Source organism: Aythya ferina (assembly GCF_964211825.1).
Source record: "Aythya ferina genome assembly, chromosome: 19".
Taxonomy (NCBI): Eukaryota; Metazoa; Chordata; class Aves; order Anseriformes; family Anatidae; genus Aythya; species Aythya ferina.
Window position 1 is genome coordinate 2,517,150 of NC_140309.1, and position 19,606 is coordinate 2,536,755.

The 19,606-nt window shown below is 46.1% G+C and overlaps 1 protein-coding gene across 3 annotated transcripts in view; it reads left to right on the plus strand.

Annotated features, from left to right (window-relative positions):
• Positions 1-19,606, plus strand: part of CALN1 (calneuron 1) — a 192,388-nt gene that overhangs the window by 56,712 nt on the left and 116,070 nt on the right. Inside the window, exons 1-2 of one of the 3 annotated variants that reach the window (XM_084492998.1) lie at positions 231-615; positions 15,194-15,318. In XM_084492998.1, coding sequence (XP_084349124.1) covers positions 15,201-15,318 — 118 coding nt within the window. In that variant the 5' untranslated portion in view covers positions 231-615; positions 15,194-15,200. Of the gene's footprint in view, positions 1-230; positions 616-2,154; positions 2,225-15,193; positions 15,319-19,606 lie in introns of those variants that run through there. The other 2 variants (XM_084492999.1, XM_084492997.1) reach the window with 2 other exon arrangements.

Below are 19,606 nucleotides of genomic sequence, written 5' to 3' on the forward strand. Positions count from 1 at the left end.
GGGGCCTGCCGCAAGGTGGGCCGCGGCGGAGGGTGGGCCCCGGGCGGGCGCAGCGCCGCCGCCCTGCCCGGGGGCTGCCGGCGGGGCTCGGCGGGGCCATGGGGCGCTGAGCCGCAGCGCGCTGCTCCGCTCCGCTCCTCGGGCGGCGTTATCCGCCGCCTTCAATACACAGGGTGCGGGGTGGTTTTTTTTTTTTTTTTTTTTTTTTTTTTTGGCCCTTTCCCCCCCCTTTTTCTTTCGCCGTTTTCCCCCTTTTATTTGCCTTTTTGTTACCTCTTTTTTACCTTTCCTTTTTTACCCCCTTCTTTCCCTTTATTCCTTTCTCCCTTTTTCCTTTTCCCCTTTTTTTCCCTTTCCTCCCTTTTTTCCCTTTCCTCCCTTTTTTTCCCTTTCTCCCCCTTTTTAACCCTTTTCCTCTTTTTTTCCTTTTTCCCCTCTCTTCTTTTTATTTCTCCGCCATCCTCACCGCCCAGCTCTCTCTCTGCCTCCTCCCGCACCCCCCCCCCCCCCTTCCATCCCTCCCCCCCTCCTCCTTCGAATAACTCGGCCAGGAGCGATCTGGAGGGGGGAGAGGAGCCGAGCAAACCTGTAGCGGCGGAGCCGGCTGGTGGAGAGGTGAGTCGAGGAAGGGGGGAGGCTCCAGCGGGAGGGGTGAAGCGCCGGGTGCCCCCGCTAGGCTCTTCGCAGCCCCCGCTGGGCTCCCTGCAGCCCCCCCGGCGCTTAACGGGAGCCGACCTGTTGGCCGCGCCGGGGATGCTGCCGGCTGCTCTCCCACCCCGCCGGCTCGCTCAGACGGGGCAGCCCCGCAGCGGACCCCCGCGGGGCCGGGGGATGCTGGGCGGGGGCTCTGCGGGTGCCCCCTCCCGGCTCAGCCCCCGCTCCTGCCCGGTGTCGCGGCGGTGGCTCGGGCGCTGTGGTGGTTTGGGGTTTTTCCCCCCGTGGCCGTGGGCACACACGCGTGCGGGAGGAGAGGGGCCCGAGTTGCCATGGAGCGGCGTCACTGCACTTTTGCAGCCCGGGGAGTCCTGGTCTTTATTTCGAGGCCCGCTGTTACCGCGGGTGATGTAATAAGTGCTCGGTGTCTCTGCGGTGTCCTGCTCGTGTGGAGTTAGCTAAGAAGGAAGATCCCAGAGCAGAGGGAGCATCCGCCATACGATTGAGTAGATGGGTCTTAATGAATCTGTTGGAATCAAGGCAACGAGGGAGGAATTTGGCCCCTAAAACCTACCGATGCTGGTGTCAGCACCCAGAAGACTCCCAAAGAGAGTCTTGCCTGTCGCCCGGTCGCCTAGTAATGGGTTTAATGTATTCAGCCCTGCCTCGTTGTATTTCAGGGATAATTTCAATCACCAGATTTAATATATGATTTGCAGTGATTGCCTCCTGATTTACCCACTTGAACATCAAAAGGAATGCATTAAGGAAGGTTGAGCTGCTTTGCTGATGTCCTGAGTGTGAGCTGTTTCTCCTGTTACTCACCAGCAGCTCAGACCTTTTCCACCCACCAAGTTTCACTGTTTTCCATGTAGCAGCTGCATCCTCCTTAGCACGTGCCGCACTGTGTCGCACTCATTCGCTGGGCACCTTGCAAGCTTGTCTTGGCTCTCGGTGGCTTCGGAGCGTGTTGAAAGTCGTCGGGATACAGATGGGCTCCGCGAGGAGATGGTAGCAGAAGGAACTCAGAGAGGGAACAACGGCTCACTGAGGTCTGGTCGGGCTGTGGTTGCTGGAGGAGAGGTGCGGGACCTTGTCTTGCTCGCTGAGCTTGCTGGACTACAACTCCGTCCTCCTCATTGCGTGGGAAATCGAATTTTCCCATTGTTCAGCTGTGAAATAGCTGCACGAGGCTGTGATTGGCAAAGGACTGGATTGCCCAGGTTGCTTACATCACGTAGGCAGCTGCCACCAAAATGACACACTTGATTGAAGGCCAAAAGCACCATATACGTAACCGCCTGTGATTAAGCTCCATATGATGCCTCGGAGCAAGTAAAAACCCCTCCTTCATCTCATCTTGTTTGTAACGAGACTACCGTTGCAGGGATATCATTTGTGTCATATTGTGGGGTTTGGGTTGTTTTGGGATTTTTTTTTATTTATTTTTTTTTCTTATGGCTGTAAACGTCTGTGACCTGAGATGATCTGCTGTCGCACCTTTGTGTGACGCCAAGTGAGAGCTGGCTGCTGTAGGTGTGCTGGTAGCTGGGAATATAAATTTTACCAGGTAAGAGCTCCCAATGACATTTTTTTCTTTCCTAAAGGAGGTTCGAGTTGGCTTACTATGGGGAGGGAGAGGGTCTTTGTGTGCGTCCTTTCCCCATGTACATGCGTGTGTAGTGATGTGACTATTTATTTCTGCAAATAAGCTTTATCTTTTTAGATTTTGGCATCTTTGGAGATCCTTAGCTGTTTCCTCAGAGTATGCACTGTACCTATAGATAAATCTCCCTGTGCTGCATTTCTGGCTAGATCCTCTCCCTGGCTCTGGTGGGGCAGCCTGCATGTCCCCAGCAGGACCCCCAGTGTGCAGAGCGGAGACAGGGAAGATGGTGGGGCTGGGCTGAACCCTGCGCTGGTGGAAACTTGGAGGTAGCATAAGGGCCGCAGTTATCTGCCCCTGGAGGGCTCCGTCTTGAAGGAGCTGGTCCTGCACTCTGAGGGAGCGTGCAGACCTCGTGCTGCTAGTGCAGCACCTTCCTTTAACTTCCCAGAGGGGCAGAACCAGGCCAGGGCTTGATCCTGCAAACTGATGGATTTCATCAGTGAACATGAACAAAAGCACTTTCAGAGCATCTCCTTGATATTGAATCTTGCAAAAAGAAAAGAAAAAGAAAGAAAAAGAAAGAAAAACAAAACAACCAAACCCACCAAAACTTAAAGAAATAGCTTGTACAAATGCTAATTTAGACAAAATCTTCCTTTCCTATGTCGGCTGCATGGGAAGACCAGGTTGTACCTCCTCTCGCTGTACTCTCACTCTCTGACTTCATTATCATGCAGTTTTTATCCAATCATAATGTGCTTGCTGATGCAGCTTATTCCTACCATATCAAGATATATGGGTGTATATATAAATATAGATGAATATATAAACAACGTTTTTGTGGCCACTTGTCCAGGCTTTCCATCAACAGAATAAATCCCCAGCCCAGTCTCAATACATTTAAATGGCTGGTCCTGTGCATCTCATACAGCCTCCAGGAAACGTTCCTCTGTAAGTTATAATGCAATGCAAGTCCTCTCATTTTATTTTTCTTTAAACGACCTAATTTCTAAGCAAAATCATTGTCTGACCAGTATTGAGATGATAGTACTATGCATGTTTTATCTTCCAGAGTTATTGTAAGCTGAACAAAATACCCATTGAAAAACTACTTGTATTAGAAATACCAGTAAACATCATTTTAGTCGATTTGTGCACATATAACTTTATTGATTCAGCATGAAATATGGCAGGCAGTCTATTTGGAGAGGTAAAATGAAACAGGCAGTGCCTTTTCAGAATATGTTGGCAATGTAGAATGGGTTTGAGAGCATTCATTTTAGCCAGGTGGGTTGCTAAGGTAAACTAAAATGATTTTTTTATGGGTCCTGTAAACAATGCCAAGTCAGTTTTATTCGGTTTTACACAGGCTACAGCTAAAGATATGTCAGTTACCTCAGCTGTTAAGGGGGAAGTGATATGTATGGAGAAGCTTTGCAAGACTGGATAGTCTTTAATTGTATTTTTAACCTGTGAATGTGGTTAGTGTAAAAAGTGTAAGCAAGAAACTGAAGTAAATACGGGGTATTATGCAATAGTACTTGGGCTATCGTGAAAAGAGGGCATTAGAAGCAAACCATTTTACAGGTCTGCTTTTAATTAAAGGCAGTCTACTTTGATAAAAGCACAAAAATATGAAAATGTTTCTCCAAATAAAGGCTTTAAGCAATGGTAATTAAAGTCACAGCATGGATTTAGTCTGTTGAACCTGAAGTCCACGGGTAGGACACGGAAAATGTATAGAAATTCAGTGGGTGGTTCTAAAACTGCCCTTTCATTCCTTGAACTTAATATCTGCTTGCGGAGGCTTACAGGGCATAATTGTATATACATTTTTATAGCGTGATAAAAAAAAACAACCTTAGACGTCTGCACTGCGTGCTGTCATTAAGTCTGCTCGCAGCTGAGGCTTTCAGGCTTTCAGGCAGCACACACCTCCCCATGCCCCATGAAATCCGGCTGGGCAGCCTGCATGCAGGTTGCAGCTGCTTGGGGCTGGGGTCCTGCAGCATCAGTGGGTGCCTGGCAGGGTGCAGGGGTCTCAGAGTGGGGTGCCAAGGTGCAGCGGCCCCCTGCTGTCCCCGAGCCCCAGCAATGAGGTGCACAGCCACACTGGGGGAGCTCAGTGCTGCCGCTGCTGCCTGGGGCTCTCCAAAACACCCCTTGCCTTTCCCTCCTGGACTTCCATTGTTATCATGCATGGTTGTGGTAGTTCTTCCTTGAGTTCTTCCCTGAGATATCTGCAGTTCATTCTGCAGAACGGTTTGGGATATTTGTAAGTGCAGTAAGGGTCAAAATCCATCTCTTTTGCCTTTGACAAGCTACAGAGCCTGCCTGCAGGCTCTGTCTCCTGCAGAGTCAGGAGGACGCTTGGGTGGGATGCTGTAGATGACAGCGCGGTGGGCATGTGTGTGCAGAGAGAGTGTGTGTGTGCAAGCAGTTTCCTCAGGATCTTTATTCCCTGATGCCAACACCTAGAAACAGGGACGTGAGGGAGCCCAAGAAACTGAGAGCTCGCTTGGTCGCATCCCTTACAAGAAGGGAATAGCTGAGGGAACAGACACTGCTGATATCCTGCACAAATTCCAGTTTGGTTTAATTCCTTCCTAACCTAAATTCTCTTTGTGTTTGTACTCGCTTCCAGCCAGGGGCCTGATTCTGCAAAGGGGTCAGTAGGGCAGAGACTCACTGAAGTTAATGAATTCCGTCGAGCCCGCCCCTGCTCTGAGATTGATCCAGTTTAATGAGGTTTTCTTCATTCTCCTCTATTTGCAGGACCATAGCTGCATAGTTTGCATAGTTTGCATAGATACCAGGATCGTTTTGAAGGTTTACCCAATTCTGCAAAGCCATAGGCAAACAGCTCCATAAATAGCCCATTGGCTTGAGCCAGCACTGCTGATGCTTGCAACCTGTCCCAGTGAAGGTAACTGGAGTTTTACCATCACCTCCCATGATTGCTGCAGCCCCCAGGTCAAGCGTGTCCCTGTGGACATGCATGTGAAGACCCAGACATATCTGTGCAGCCTATTTGCAAGCTTCTCCAAGGGTCTGAGGACCTCTCTAGATGAAAGATGCTACCAAAATTGTCATAATAATGAGTTGAGATATATTTATGTATTCATACTTGATCTTAGATGCTCTGTTCTGACCCCTTTTAAAAACTGCATTTGAAGAGAAATGCCCTCCGCACTCTTTTTTTCTGCATATTGGTGACCTCCTCCAGGGCAGTGATCCCCCACGGAGAGCTGTCAACTATTATGCTAATGAGATTCCAAATAGTTGATCATCCCTGCCAGGTATTGAGGTTGGGAGCAGCCAGCCCAAGAACAAATCCCAGGAAAAACAAGAAAACGAAGTCTCTGTAACTGTTTTCAATTATTCAGTCTCGGTGGTTCTCCTTATGTTTCAAGAAGAAACATACAAATCTCTCTGGGTCTAGCTTGTTTACAGAGTGCTCGTGGGTTTAAAATACAGCTAGTGTCAGATTTCTGTTGTACATTTCCTTCAAATAAATACTGACATAAAAATAAGGATGCTGTAATTTGTGCCACCCCAAGAGCTAAATACTGCGCTCCAGCAGTATTTTGGTTTCTTGGAACAGCTTTGCTATAATCTTCCAAAGACCGGTAGCTGGAAAAGAAAGAAGCGCAGAGTTTCTCAGGGCTGCTGAGCTCTCTCTGGTAGGGTCTGCTTACTTGTGAATCAAGGTCTTGGGAGACAAGGTGCTCTAGCATGTGCTCAGATCTGAGTTCAGGGAGTGCTTCAGTGATTTGCAGCATCTTTGCTCCAGGGCTTTGACAGCAGCCATCCCTCCCCCACTGCTGTGCACAGATGGAGGACATGGCAGGTTTGGGCTCTACCTATATACTTGTCCCATAAGCAGCTAAATGGACTTGTGGTTGGCTTTAAGCAGCTGCTGTGGATGGGCAAAGTTACCCTGGTTGCCTTCTTTGTAATGCAACGCATCCTGTGCTTCCAAATGCAGCTGATATTTCCAGTTTTCTGCATAAAGTGGTGCCATGACTGCAACAGCCTTTGAACCCTTTCCTATCATACCCAGTTCCTGGCATAGTAGTAATTGGTAATAACTATCCTCATTATTATTAATGACGTGATTCTGAAAACTTCTTGTTGGGGTGGGTGTTCACTGGGGTCAGCTGATCCTCTCCAGCAGACTGGGTTTGTAAGGCATTGCAGTCTGGATTGTGTTTTAAAGTTGGGTCATACTGTGCGTGTGAAGACACTTTACCAAAGAAACTAACAGCCCTGGATGTCTGGGGTGGAGAAGTGCTTGGAGTGTATATCAGTTTGAATCTTATAATATGATCCACCTCAAGTTATACTAAAATTATTCCAGTGTTGTGATTACCCTCTCCACTTTAATTACTTTCTGTCTCATTTATATATGTTGAAGGCTCCCATCCTCATAGCTCCAAGGAAAGTTTCTGTAGGAACCATCAGCTAGTGCTGTTAAAAATGAACCCTCACCAGATGTCCAAAGGCTCCTTTAAAGAAGAGGCCTGGCATAAGTCACATTTATTGGGAGTAATGAATTGTCCTATTAAAAAAACTAAATGTTTTGGCATTTCATTAATAATACATAAGCAACCAACAGGGTATTTGTAGTGTGTTGCTTTGTTAAATCTGCTGTAAAAATTGTCATTATTGATATATTTCATGTTTATAATTACTCATCTGTGACGCACTCAGTCTGTTATGAATAATCCATTGTATATTGTTTTCTTAAATAGGATGCTTGCTCAGTGTGCTGGGGGTGCCAGCAATTGCTTCTAATAATGTCTTCATGTCTGATTTATGCATGTGAAATGAAGGCAACTGGACATGAGTAAGTGAACAGGAGCATGCTCAGAACACTGTCCCCAAGACACTCTCGATAAGCAAACACCCAAGAGTTGTTAGTGAAGGAGAAGCCCATTGAACAGAGCAGAGGAACATGTAGAAATGCATTACGGAGGGACTAGAGATGCACAAGTGACATTTCCTGGCTGTTCTGATGTTCTCTTCATCTCAGCTAAAAGCTCTGCTGTCCTTTTTCTCTCACTGACAGCAAGGACCTCGTTTCCCTGTGTGATGACACACGCAGGGTAATTAGTTCTGTGTTACCTTGTTGTGCCGGTGTCTCCCACTCTGAAAGAAATAAGCTAAGCAAGAAATCTGATATTTTTGTGTTTAAGCAGTGTGGACCGTTGAAGGGCTGCGTGACATGGTCTGAAAAGATGTGGATGACGGCACAAAGCCTTGCCTGCACCATTGACATGCGATGCGTGCTCAGCCTAATGTGCCATGTGCTGACTCTGCCCATGGCCCTGTCTCCTGAGTACCAGGGAAGCTGAGGACTGGGTGAGGGTGGGAGGAGAACTTTCAGATTGCTGGGAAGGACACGCAGTGGCTTTGGTCTCTTTGGCAGTGTTAGCTGCATAGCTTTGGTAGGGAAAGGCAAAGCAAAGGTGAGGTAGAAGGAGGCTGGGACAATGCCCAGGGAGGAGAGCATGGCTGATGGTTCTATTCAGTGTGTTCTCATCTTGGCCTCGAGGCTGCTCAGTCCCTTTGGGTCTGCACAGACTTCTGGATTTTAAGGCCCAAGAGAAGCTGTGGATGCCCCATCCCTAGAGGTTTTCAAGGCCAGGTTGGATGAAGCCCTGGGCAACCTGATCTGGTGGGTGGCATCCCTGCCTGCTTGGCATCCCAGTTGGAACTGGATGACCTTTAAGATCCCTTCCAACCCAAGCCATTCTGTGATTCTATGATCTGATTCTATGATCATAATTTTATGATCATCTCATCTGGAAAATGATGTGTCACAAGCCGTTAGATTTCACGCGGTTACCTCCAGCACTGAGTGCAGTAGCTTGCGCTTGGCTAAAGCATGTCTTCCAGCAAGACATCTGGTCTTGTCTGGGAGATAGCAATGTGTCACTTGTCCTGGTAGTTTGTTCCAACGGTTAATCACCTGCGCCATTAAAAACTCTTGCTTAATTTCTAGTTTGCATGTTTATAGCCTCATCTTCCCATCATGGAAGCCTTTCACCTTTAGATTTTAAAGCTTTTTAGTAGCCTGCATTTTTTCCTCTCATAAAGCCTTACTGTGTCCTCAAACAATGTTTTTTATGTTTTTGTTTGTTTGTTTCTCTGTTTTTGTTTGTTTATTTGTTTGTTTGGCAGTGCCTGCCTGATGCACACTACAGGTCCAGCCTCCTTGTAGAGGAGCCGTGCCTACAGAAGGGGATGGGAGGCTGGTGCTCACACACCACAGCCTGCCGAGGGCTAAAAGCTCCATTTCCAAGACTGCCTTTTTTTTCCATTTTTCAGGTGAATTTTAAGAGGAAGGGGGAGAGAGGAAGGTTTGGGTTTTTGTTGCATTGTTGACTTTTCTTTTGCTTTTTAATGTCAGCTTTCAAAGACAGCTGTGGTTTATGTGAAATTGGAAATTTTGGACTAACCATGGCTGAACTCCACCCCTGCAGCCAGAGGTAGGGGGCTGCAGAAATGGCAGAAAGTGGGAGGAGGAAGACAAAAAGCTTGGGATTGCTGTCTGTGAATGGGTTTGGAGACTGAGAAGGTTGTGTGAATGGATGAAATGCTGGTGAGTTGGTTGTGACGGCAAGTTTAAGCCTGTTTGGGAATGGAAAAGCATCTTTATACCCTTTTCTGTGATGTGCTTGCCCTGTGGGTACGGAGCTATCAGGTCACTGCAGCCCTCTCCTCCTGGCGGTTTAAGCTGAGGATCAGCCTGGGCCATAGTTAAAAAATAACAAACAACAACTGTGATTTATAGCTATCCCACTGTGTTCTCACATGTTCAGCATTCAGAAAGAAACGTGCATTATTTTATACTTGACCTGGCATCCTCAGCTCTTCCTTTCTGCCATGCAGGATTCAAAGGCAGCTGTGCAGCTTCAGTTGTTTAGCATTGTGATGTTTTTAAAAGTGACCTTCCTCTTCTTCTTAATTGTCAGATATTCTGGAGAAGGTGGAGAGTGCAAAACCAACTGAAGTGCCTACTGCTTTGTAGTTTTCAAACCTGGAAGTTTGTGGCTTGTGAAGTGCCTCTGTGGCACTACATCCATTAGGCTTGTCACTCAGAGCTTGTTTTCTTCATTTCAGAGGACTTCTTCCATGGTTACATCCTTAAATTCTGAAAGCGGCCCAAGGTTTATAAAGTCCTTTTACCCACTATCACCATGGGGAACTTTATTGCTAGTGTCCCAACCCAATATCAGCCAAAGGGATTTTCTTTGGTCATTTTCTGAAATGGGAATATTTTCTTAAGCTAATGCAAATAAATAATCTCATCCAGCACAAATGCCATGTATTGTGTGGTTAGGATGGGGACACATATGGCCAGAGCTGGAAGTGGTCCCTGGGAGCCAGCTTTAGCCTGTACCACCATCACCACCAGCAAATGCATGGTGCAGCTCATGTGCATGCATGCTGTGGGTTAGGGTCTCATGTTTGCAGTCTTTATATCCTGGTAAAAGGTGTGGAATGAAACTGGATGGATTTGCTCTATGAAAATATTACATAGCACAGAGTGTAAATACAATGTCTAGCTTCTGATTAGCAACCCTGCTCTCGGAAAGTGGGATTAGTCCTGTTTGCCAGAACTAGAAACAAAACCCTTTCAGAGGAAGCTTTAGGGCTCATTTGCACTCACAGCCCACTGATTTTGCATTACAGTCTGAGGAAATTTGGCTTTCCAAAATGGCCCGGTGTGTTTATTGCTCTATGCAGGCTGCAGCAGCAGACCAGGAGCGGGAAAGTTCTTGTCTTTCTCTTCCTGCAATAGATCTGCTTGTATATGGCACAAATGTTCTTTTCCATGTGTTTTGGGGGGATTTGACTTTATTTGGTATCAATAGCCAGAACTTCCTCAAAGACTTTCCTCCCTGGAAGGATCTATTTTAGGGCTTTCCTTTTGAGGCTCCCTTGCACCAGACCTTATTTTTCTCAATCCCAAGGCGCCCTTCCAAGACCCACTCATATTGATTTTGTAGCTACAGAAAAAGCCATCTGCCTGAGCACACTTTTCATTCCTTCGTCTCTTTACACACCTGAGTTGAGACTGATTAAATAAGACTTCTGCATTTTATTGTGGGAGCTTAAATCCCCACACCTCATTACAGAGCTCTTGATGTGCTCCCCTTCCCCACATCCTCAGAGCTTCTCCCCGCACCAAAATGAGATTCTTCGAGCCCTTCAGGCTTTCCTTTGGTAGCTCAGGCTCATATTTTACTGGAGGTGCCAAGTTTTTGCACAAAATAATTAAAAAACCCTCTCTCTGAACCTATTGTTAGCAATAGCAAACGCAGGTGATAAGGTACAGAGTGACTTAGTGCTCTTCCTAGCAGAAGGATTTTGCCAAAGCCACGTGTCTGCAACAAAACGCTTGACTTGCTTTCCTTTAAATATATTGGCTACAAGCAGAGACGTATGGATTTAGTCCAGTGCTGTTGCTCCCATGCCAGAGAGCAGGGGCTGGCTGCATCCCTCAGCTGTTGCTGCCTGCCTGGGTGAGAGGCATGGGCAGCAGGGAAAGAAAAACAGATCAGAATAGTAATGAAGACTCTTTGGAAAGATGCTGTTGTCCCCTGTCTGACGTGTTATGCCCGGAGCACAGAGGATTAAATTGCCCAGGAATTTCCCAGGTGGTACATAGGACTCTATTTGCTTTTCCTTTTGGATCCAGCTAAAAAGTGTGAGTTATTACACAGCCTGCCTGGAAAGATAATGGCAATCATTCAGCTCTGGGGAAAAGGAGGGACATTTTTGGAAGTCACCACTCTTATTTGCCTTAGATGTTATAATGTTGCTCTGTCCAGGAAGAAGCATCATTATTGCCATTACTTCAATTGATGACTTTTATAAGGATTTTTGGGCAGAGTTGTAAGACTTTACACCTACTGTTTTGGTTTCCCTACCATCCAGTTGCTTCATGGGTTTTCTATGGATTTCTGTATATTTTATCCCTATGAAAATGAAGTTTACACTATTGTACTGCACGTGTGTGCTTGCCCACCCATGTGTGTGTTTTCACATACCATCAGCTTGAATCCTCTGCTCAGCTTCAGCCAGATTTATGGGAGAGATGGACACCTCAGTCTTACCATATTCCCACCAGTCCTCACCAGCATTGTTTCTGTCTGGTCAGTGGTTGTGGGGCTGGTCAGCATCCAAGATGGGACGTTAGCCCAGGTACCATACAACTCCCTGGGCAGCAGTCCAGACCCACCAAATTACAGCTGAATACAGAAGGCAAATACACGGTCCAGGCCAGACAGTGCAAGTGATGTATGTCATGAGCCTGAGGCTGTAAAACCAGGATCAACCTCTGGGCATCATTTTGTGCTGTATGTAGGAAGAGGTGGGAAAGAGGTTAGCAAGAAATCTTTTCCAAATTGGTAACTACCAGGGGACATCCAGGATCGATACAAATTGATCCCAATTCCATCTCGTTCACTGATGCTTAAGCTAAACCTTCCAGTTTAATAGCTGTGTAGATTTTCAATTGGGTGTGAAAGCCTTTTTAAAAAACATATCACAAGAGCTGGGGAAGAATGCAAACTGGAGTGAGTGTAGACATGTGAGCATCGTGTAACTGCCTTTTTTTTTCTGATGGAAAATTGCTTACGAACATCTTATAAATTTCACAAATGTGGTTGTGCTGAAAGGAAAGGCTGGCAGTGCTGCTGCCGGGCGTTACGGGGGATGTAACCTGCTGGTGAGCTTGGCGCAGAGACTGAAACCTTGGCAAGGTACCATGGTAACATTTCCATACACACGTTTATGGGTTCTTTGAGTTTTTTTTTTGGTTAAATGTCAATGTTTTCATATTATTCAAGGAGATTTTGTTGCTTTGAAATCCCACTATGCCTTTGAAACCTCTTTCAGTTTGCAATGTGCTTTGTGGGAAATGTGTCTGTTGGAGACAGGGAGCAAACAATGCTGCTTACCAGTGTCCTCAAGGTCATGTACAGCTCCATAAAATGGGCAAGAGCTGGGGCATCTTCCCTGCACCCATCCAGAGGATGAGGGTGTACGTTGTTGCAAATTTAACACATTGAAGTAGGAGGAAGTGCTCAGCATCCTGAAAATCAGCATCACTGCCAGCCATGCAGCTGGGATGGGCATCACCGTGGTGCATGGCAGTCCCATCATCACCAGTTCATTTATGGTTTGAGTTTGCTGGGATCTCAGTTGGCAATAGATGGGGCAGCTGCAGGCCAGCTTAAAGTTCCTATATTTCTAACACAGGCCTTTTGGCTAAATCCAGAAATAATTTGGACCAAGCAGGTCTGTGCTAGGTCAGACCTTTTGTTCCCACACTGACATCGGGCACCTACATATTTCCATTAAGCTTTTTACGTATTTCAACACATGGTGCTTTGCAAAACATGATGCTGTGCTTTGAGCTCTCCCATGGCCCACACCTTAAGATGCCCATTTCGGCCATTTTCTCCCCCTGTGCAAGTTCTGTGCTGACAGATGGGTCCCATCTGCAGGACCCTTTGTGCTCTTGAATGGTGGCTGCATGTCCTCCTGTGGATGTCTGGCTCCGGAGCTGCTGCTGGGCTGGCTTTGAGCATCTCTTCTTAAAGCTGGAGGCAGGCTGAGAGCTGCTGAATTCCAGCAGCTCTGCAGGGTTTCTGTTGAATAATGTTGGCGCTTTTGAAAAAATAATATACCTAGGTGGTTGAATTAAATCCAAAATTTCTCACTCTGGGATATCATGGGTCCCACACAGTATTAAAATGCATTACTAGATCCCAGGTGGGGGCTGCTTTTAGGTACTTCAGCCCTCAGGGGAGATGCTTTTTTTTTTTTTTTTTTTTTTTTAGTTTTGTTTGTTCGTTTTATTTTGTTTTAATGCTTATAGAAGCAAGCGCAATTTCAGGAATGCTTTAGTGCCCTGAAATACACTCCATGCCCTTCCTCTGGCCATGGGTGAGTCCCGCGTGGGTGCCGGTGCTGCCACTGCATCACAGCTGGCCGCAGCTCATGGGCTTATTGCACGCAGCTCCGCCTGGTCTGCTGCGGGCGATAGATTTAAATCTCTCTTTAATTTGGTAGGGTTTTGAAAAGCAATGTAATTGCTTTTACATCGGGCTTGTGATTATGGAGAGAAAGCCTGGATCGATTTCTGTCTGAATGCTTTATGGTGGGGCTGGAAGGTAATGAGGGTGGCGCAAAGTGCTGGAAGTGTCTCTCCAGCCCTGCTTGTTGGGATCCAAGACAGCACCAAAGCTGACATCGGCCGCATGTCGTTCTGTGGGAAGGAAAAATCGCTGTCTTTGTGCAGAGCAATATGTCAGAGTGAGCAACTATCAGAATGAAATACATTAATTGGCAAGTGCTGGGAAATTACAGATATGCTTAATGAAAAAGAAAACCTTGTTTACGGTTTCTAATGTGCTGCTGAAGAAACTGGCTCCCAAATAAAAATACTTAAAATTACGATTAGGATTTATTTACATAATTACTGTGAGAGAGATACTAGGGACGTGCTAAGCAATGTGAAAGAAACCTCATGGCTTTTCTTCCCTCTCCGCTGTCTCGAGGTTAGTTTGCTCTTGGTGAGTCTATTAAAGCTTTTACTAACTCAGTGAAGCAACAAGTCATTTGTTGCCGAAGTGGTACTTGGATGTGTGTGTATATTAGATGTGTATGTGTATATATGTATCTGTTTTATTGACTGTTGTGGGAACATAAGGCTGTGGAAGAGCCAGATCATCTTCGTAATTGTAGTGTTGGCTGGGGAGTGCTGCAGTAGGTGGTACTTACCTCTTTATAGCCAAGAAACCTTGGTGTCCTGGCATGGCTAGAGTGCGGATGTCCTTGGAGCTTGTTTCTGAAGGGGCCACGTCCCCTGCAGGTGTGAAGGAGTGTGCTCTGCCAAAGCTGCCGTGTAAGCATATATTTGTGGTCTGCACTGAACCATGCAGCCTGGCCACGCTCCAGCCATGGTGGAGACCCACAGCCAGATCCCTAGTGGTGCCTGGGTGGCTCTGTTGGCTTCTCTGATTTAGAGCTGCGGGAACCCTACAGTATAAAATGCAATAGGCCCATGATGGGGCTTCGCTGATTGAAACCAGCCAAGGGTATGACAAATCTTCCTCTTAATATTTCAATTGACTTTGGCAAACTTGCCTCTTTCTTGTGTATCCTAAATCAATGTGTAAGTGCTGCTGACAGTAATTTCCACTTTTGTCTGTGCAGATGGCTGCCCTTCACTAGGCTGCGGTGTTTATACCTGCTAAGTTTGCAAACAGTTTCCTGCTACAGTCTCCCAACGAGCAGTATTTTTTCTTAGCTGTCATATTTGTGAGATGAAAATGTTCTTTGTTGGGCCCTACTCGAATGTGAATTTTCTTCTTTCGGCAAGGGCCACTGAAGTCTGGATTGGAGGCACTGCTGCAACTTGTGTCTTGCTCAAGGGCTGATCCATCCAAGGGGTCCCAGCGCTCCAGAGCGGGGTCAGATGCTGGCGTCCAGACCCTTCATGACTCTGGAAATCATGCTGCTGGAGCCTGTGGCTTTTTAATTGCATGTCAGTGTAGACCCCTATGCACTATATAATTATTATCAAATACTATATCTCTATGCTGAAAGCTGCAATATGACTGTTAGAGACTCATATTTTCCTAAGGCACCACTGCTCAGTCTCTGCTAACTCTTGCCCTGCATAAAGAAGCTGCTGATTTTTCCCCCCTGATTGTTTAGCTCCTGTTTCAGACCTAAATAAAATCTGCAATCCATCAGTCATGCACCCAACTTTGGTGCACGTTCCCTGGTGTAGGATTCAGAAGACTGGTCTGGCTGCTCTTTCAAGGCAGGCTATTGCACTGTTCAGAGAAAGCAATGAGAAATAATTAAAATAAGCCTTTCTCTTCCCTTTTCTCTTGTGCCCAGGGAGAAGATGCCATTCCACCATGTAACAGCTGGTTTGTTGTACAAAGGCAACTACCTGAACCGATCGCTCTCCGCCGGCAGCGACAGTGAACAGCTAGCAAATATCTCTGTGGAGGAATTGGATGGTGAGCAATGTCATTGCTTTTTTCCAAGGGGGCTCAGAACTGGAAAGGCTTGTTTTCACCTTCTTGGTAGCATTGCCATGCAATAACCTGAAAAGTGCTCTCCCCTTGAAGCAAGGAGTGAAAGGCAAGTGGGAAGTGAGATGGCTCAGCAGATCTGGGACAAAAAACAGTCCCCAACCACAGTTATGTTTGGAGCTGAGGGCTGATTTTAAACTCTGATATTGTCCTTCTGCCTAGAAATAAAGCAGTTTTTGAAAGAGTAAGGCTGCTTTTTATTGGCAAAATTGGTAAGAGAAAAAGTGGAACTAATATGTTTGTATTAAGATGTCTTCAGCCTTTCCCCAGGAACCTGCAGAGCTGAATCTCTCTTCCTGAGAAAGTCTTCTCACTTGCTTTGTGCCCTTTCAAAAGGGAGGCTTCTCTCTATTTCACAGTGTAACAAGATGCTCAGGGGTGGCTTGTGGCTTAGGAAGCTGGAAAGAGCTTTAAAATTCCCCTTTCCAGGTCAATGATTTGGAGCACAGACCGGTCTCAGACTGGCAAAGGTTATCAGGAAAGTCATCCACATCTGCTGCCTGTAGGATCTCCACCATTTTTCCCCTCTGGAAGCTGGTGGTTGCTTCTCCCTTCTGCCCTGCAGACGGGATGTGAGGCCAGGTAGACTCCCAGTCTGGTTCATGGCGGGAAAGTCTCCTTTTCTAGACAATTTGTGGCTCACTAGGGTCATTTCTAAGCAAAAGTTAATGTTGTTGACAGCTGGTCTTTGAGGGCTGTGGAACAATTCGAAGCTTTTGGTTTGCTTCCCAGTGGACATTTGGTACAAGCTACGATCATAGCCAGCGTTTTCGGTGGAGAACTTGATGAGTAAATGAGCAAGGGAATGGTGCAAGGTGGAAACAGCCCTTCCAGGACAGGTTGGGAGCATTATGGCAAAACAGAAAGCCAACATTTCTGCCCTCCGTCCCTCATTTCACCTGCACTTAGTGAATCAGACTTCAGTTTTCAAGCATTTTCAACCGTGAACCTTCAGCTTTGGTTTTGCAAACTTTGTAATAACTTACCTAATGTAGAAACAGAATGCTCTCAGAGTATTTGTCACTGCCTCTCTTCTTCCCCAATATGTATGTGCAGAAAGCATTTCAGGTGAGATGAGTCGTGTGAGAAACCACTTTCAGTGCAGCCAAGCTGGGACCCAAGGCAAACAAGGGTTGCAGAGGCATCTTCTGGGCACTTCTCCCAGGTTACTGGAGCATTGCTTGAAGATTTTGTGTTTTCTAACAGAAGTGAACTGGCTCTGCTTCTGTGTATCCTTTAGCTGTTGTCTCTGTTCAGGATGAGAGGGGTTGGCTGCACACAGACAGGACAACATTGGACGAGGTCTTGTTTATTTTAAATTCAGAGAACAAAGGTTTCTCTGCTATGCCTACCTGATTAGAGCACTTCTGCTATAACTGCCTTTGAGATTTGTATACAGATGTCAAGAGCTGATTCAAGTGGCATCAGGGCTGTAGCCCACACTTGTGGTGATCCTGTCGTGAGAGGGAAACTCCTCTTTGATTTTTTTCTGTTTGCACGGAAAAGGTCTGTGTCTGGATGTGGGAAGAAAGGTCACATGCAGAAGCTCAGCCCCATTCCCATCCTTCCCGTGTCTCCCTGCTGTCTCCCCAGGCCACGTTGGGTGGTTTGCAAGCCTCTGCAGCCCACTCAGCATCACCGTCCCAATGGAATCTCTGGGTTGGGAGCAGCAGTGTGGGAACCTGCCTTCCCCGAGGAGTAACCAGCGCTCGAGACACTGTGGGTCATCGCCGTTAATTAACAGCAAATGAAGTGAATTACACGTAGAGGAGCTGTCTTTTGAGAAGGCAGTGACCAAGTCGCTGCTAATGCGAGTGCTGCATCCATTTAATTTGGTCTGTGCCCTATTATAACTGTGCTATTGAATTGGAGAGCAGCAGATTTCATTCATGTCTGCTCACAAAGAGTATCCCCCTCGTTCTTCAGGAGAATGGTTAGAGCTCTTTAACTTATCATCCATTTATTCTCTGGCTGTTAAGCACAGGCTCCTTGTTAGAATTTAGTTATATTTTTTTCTGACAGCCTTTTGCTTTACAAACACCTATTTTCAAGGGCTTTATATCTTTGCCACGAAGATATGCCCCAGTTCTTAGCTTAGCAGAGAAGAGCTCAACCTCAGGCCATTTTTTTTCCACCTGTGAATGCAGAAGTGGCACTGAATTCATTCACATCCACTAAAGCCAGAGCAGCATAAGATACTGGAGATGTTTTTCTGTGTGCTAGCTAGCAGAGCACAGCCTACCCATTGGAAATCATATGCAATATTAAGTTGGCAGTCGCTATCTTACTGGGATTTGTCACTAGTACTAGATTAGTGCCCAGCTGTGCTGAAGGTAGCACTGCTCACTGTCCAAACCCAAAACAGAAATAGCCTTCCTGTCTTTAAGCATGAATTATCTCAGGGTGAGTAACAAAATGTTCTTCCTTGAGAAGTTAATGTCACTGTATGGGAGCTTTGTGGATATATTAAGCTGTGATAGCTCTATGCCAATAACATATTTGCATTTAATCACATAGGCTGGGAAAGAGGTGCCAAATTCCCTGTGGTTTCTTTTTCAATGAGATTTTGATCCCAAGGGAGTCCCAGTCTATTGACAAATTCCAGTCACAGGCATTAAAGCATTAAAGGTTTGACGCTCTTCCTGGGGAAGTCAATAGGAATTTTCTATTATGCTCCTGTGCACTTGAGGATCCTACAAGTGTCAGTTTTTTTTTCTTTTTTTCTTTTTTCTTTCCTTTTTTTTTTTTTTCCCAGCTGTTTTTGTTTGTTTGTTTGTTTGTTTGTTTGTTTTTTTGTGTCTAGCATTGCACATCTCAGTGCTGTTTGCTTTATGAAGGATTTCTGCAAACGTGAGCTCTGGGCTGCTGCAGGGAGAAGGTGCTGCACAGCCCAGCTGGGACACAGCATTGCTGCCACTACGTGTCCCTGCAACACATACCGACAAATGCCATGTGTTTGCAGCCTGCATGCAAGGTATGAAGGATAATATGGAGATCATGAAATGAAAAATATTTCTGACCTCATGCAACGTAACGGGGAAAGAGCCCAGGTTTTTTGGTTGAACACTCGCAGTTCAGAGCAGTGTGCCTTGGGTGCTGCTCTGCTGCTTCTCCCACTGGTTATTTTCCTCCTATGAAAACTTTCCCAACTTGAATCAGCCATCTGTCAGCTTCAACTCTGCTCTGCTTTTTTCCATCCTGCTTTAAATACTATGCTGGCAGCAAGGAAAGAAGCTGGAGAGATAGCAGGTCACTCTGCTGATGGCTTGTCTATTCCTAGCAGCGGTGTTTGCTATTTGCAGTGCTGTAGTAGCGTGAGGGTTTTTAGAAGCTGTCACCGTCACAAAGGGAATTAACTCACAGAAAGCTATATTAGGCGATACTTAACTTTGTAACACCAAGTAAATGATGAAGTTGAAAGTGGCAGGCCATCCATAACCTGTCTCCCAGGGACCATGGAGTGTGGTGGGATCTCAGATGAATATTATTGCCATATGCTTAGCGATTTCTGAGCAGGAGATTACAAATTAGGGCTGGGAGGAACTATTTTGCATGTAGCTTTTTGGGCTGTTGTTGGTTGACATAAAATTGTGGCACAGTTTGTGCATACTCTGTGGTTTCCACATTCCTTTTAAGTCCAGCTTCTGTCTTCACGTTGCAAACTGCTAGGAGTATTTTTAATAAAAAATGGTGGATGGAAATCATCATGTCAAGCTTGAGTCATCCACCTCCATAGGCACTATCTAAAGGGTATTGTCAGGAGGTAAAAACATTTCCATAGTAGGAATCTGACAAATATCACCTGAAGGAAGGCACATGCATTATAAGTAGTCTTTGCAGAAAGTGTCTGTGAAATGAATTATAGTCAGAGCGCTTTGCAGAGGAAACCCAAATGTGGACCACAGCAGCAGCTATTTGTCCAGAAAGACATCATGACAAATCCTTGCATGACCCAGATTTTTCTGAAATCAGCAGTGCCCATGCGGAAACGATCCTTGCTGTGTGGCAGTAGGGAAGTTATTGGCATCTGGTGACTTAGACCATATAGGAACTGCCCCAGGTGGGGTCTGTGGTACCTTCAAGGCTTTTTCTAGGTTGAGAGATGTTGTTTTTTTTTGGTTGTAGACATCAGGCTGACCAGCCTGATGCAGTCCTTATGGTTGACACCCTGAGTGCAAATGCCAGTGTATGGCTTTGCCTGTCTAAACTGGAG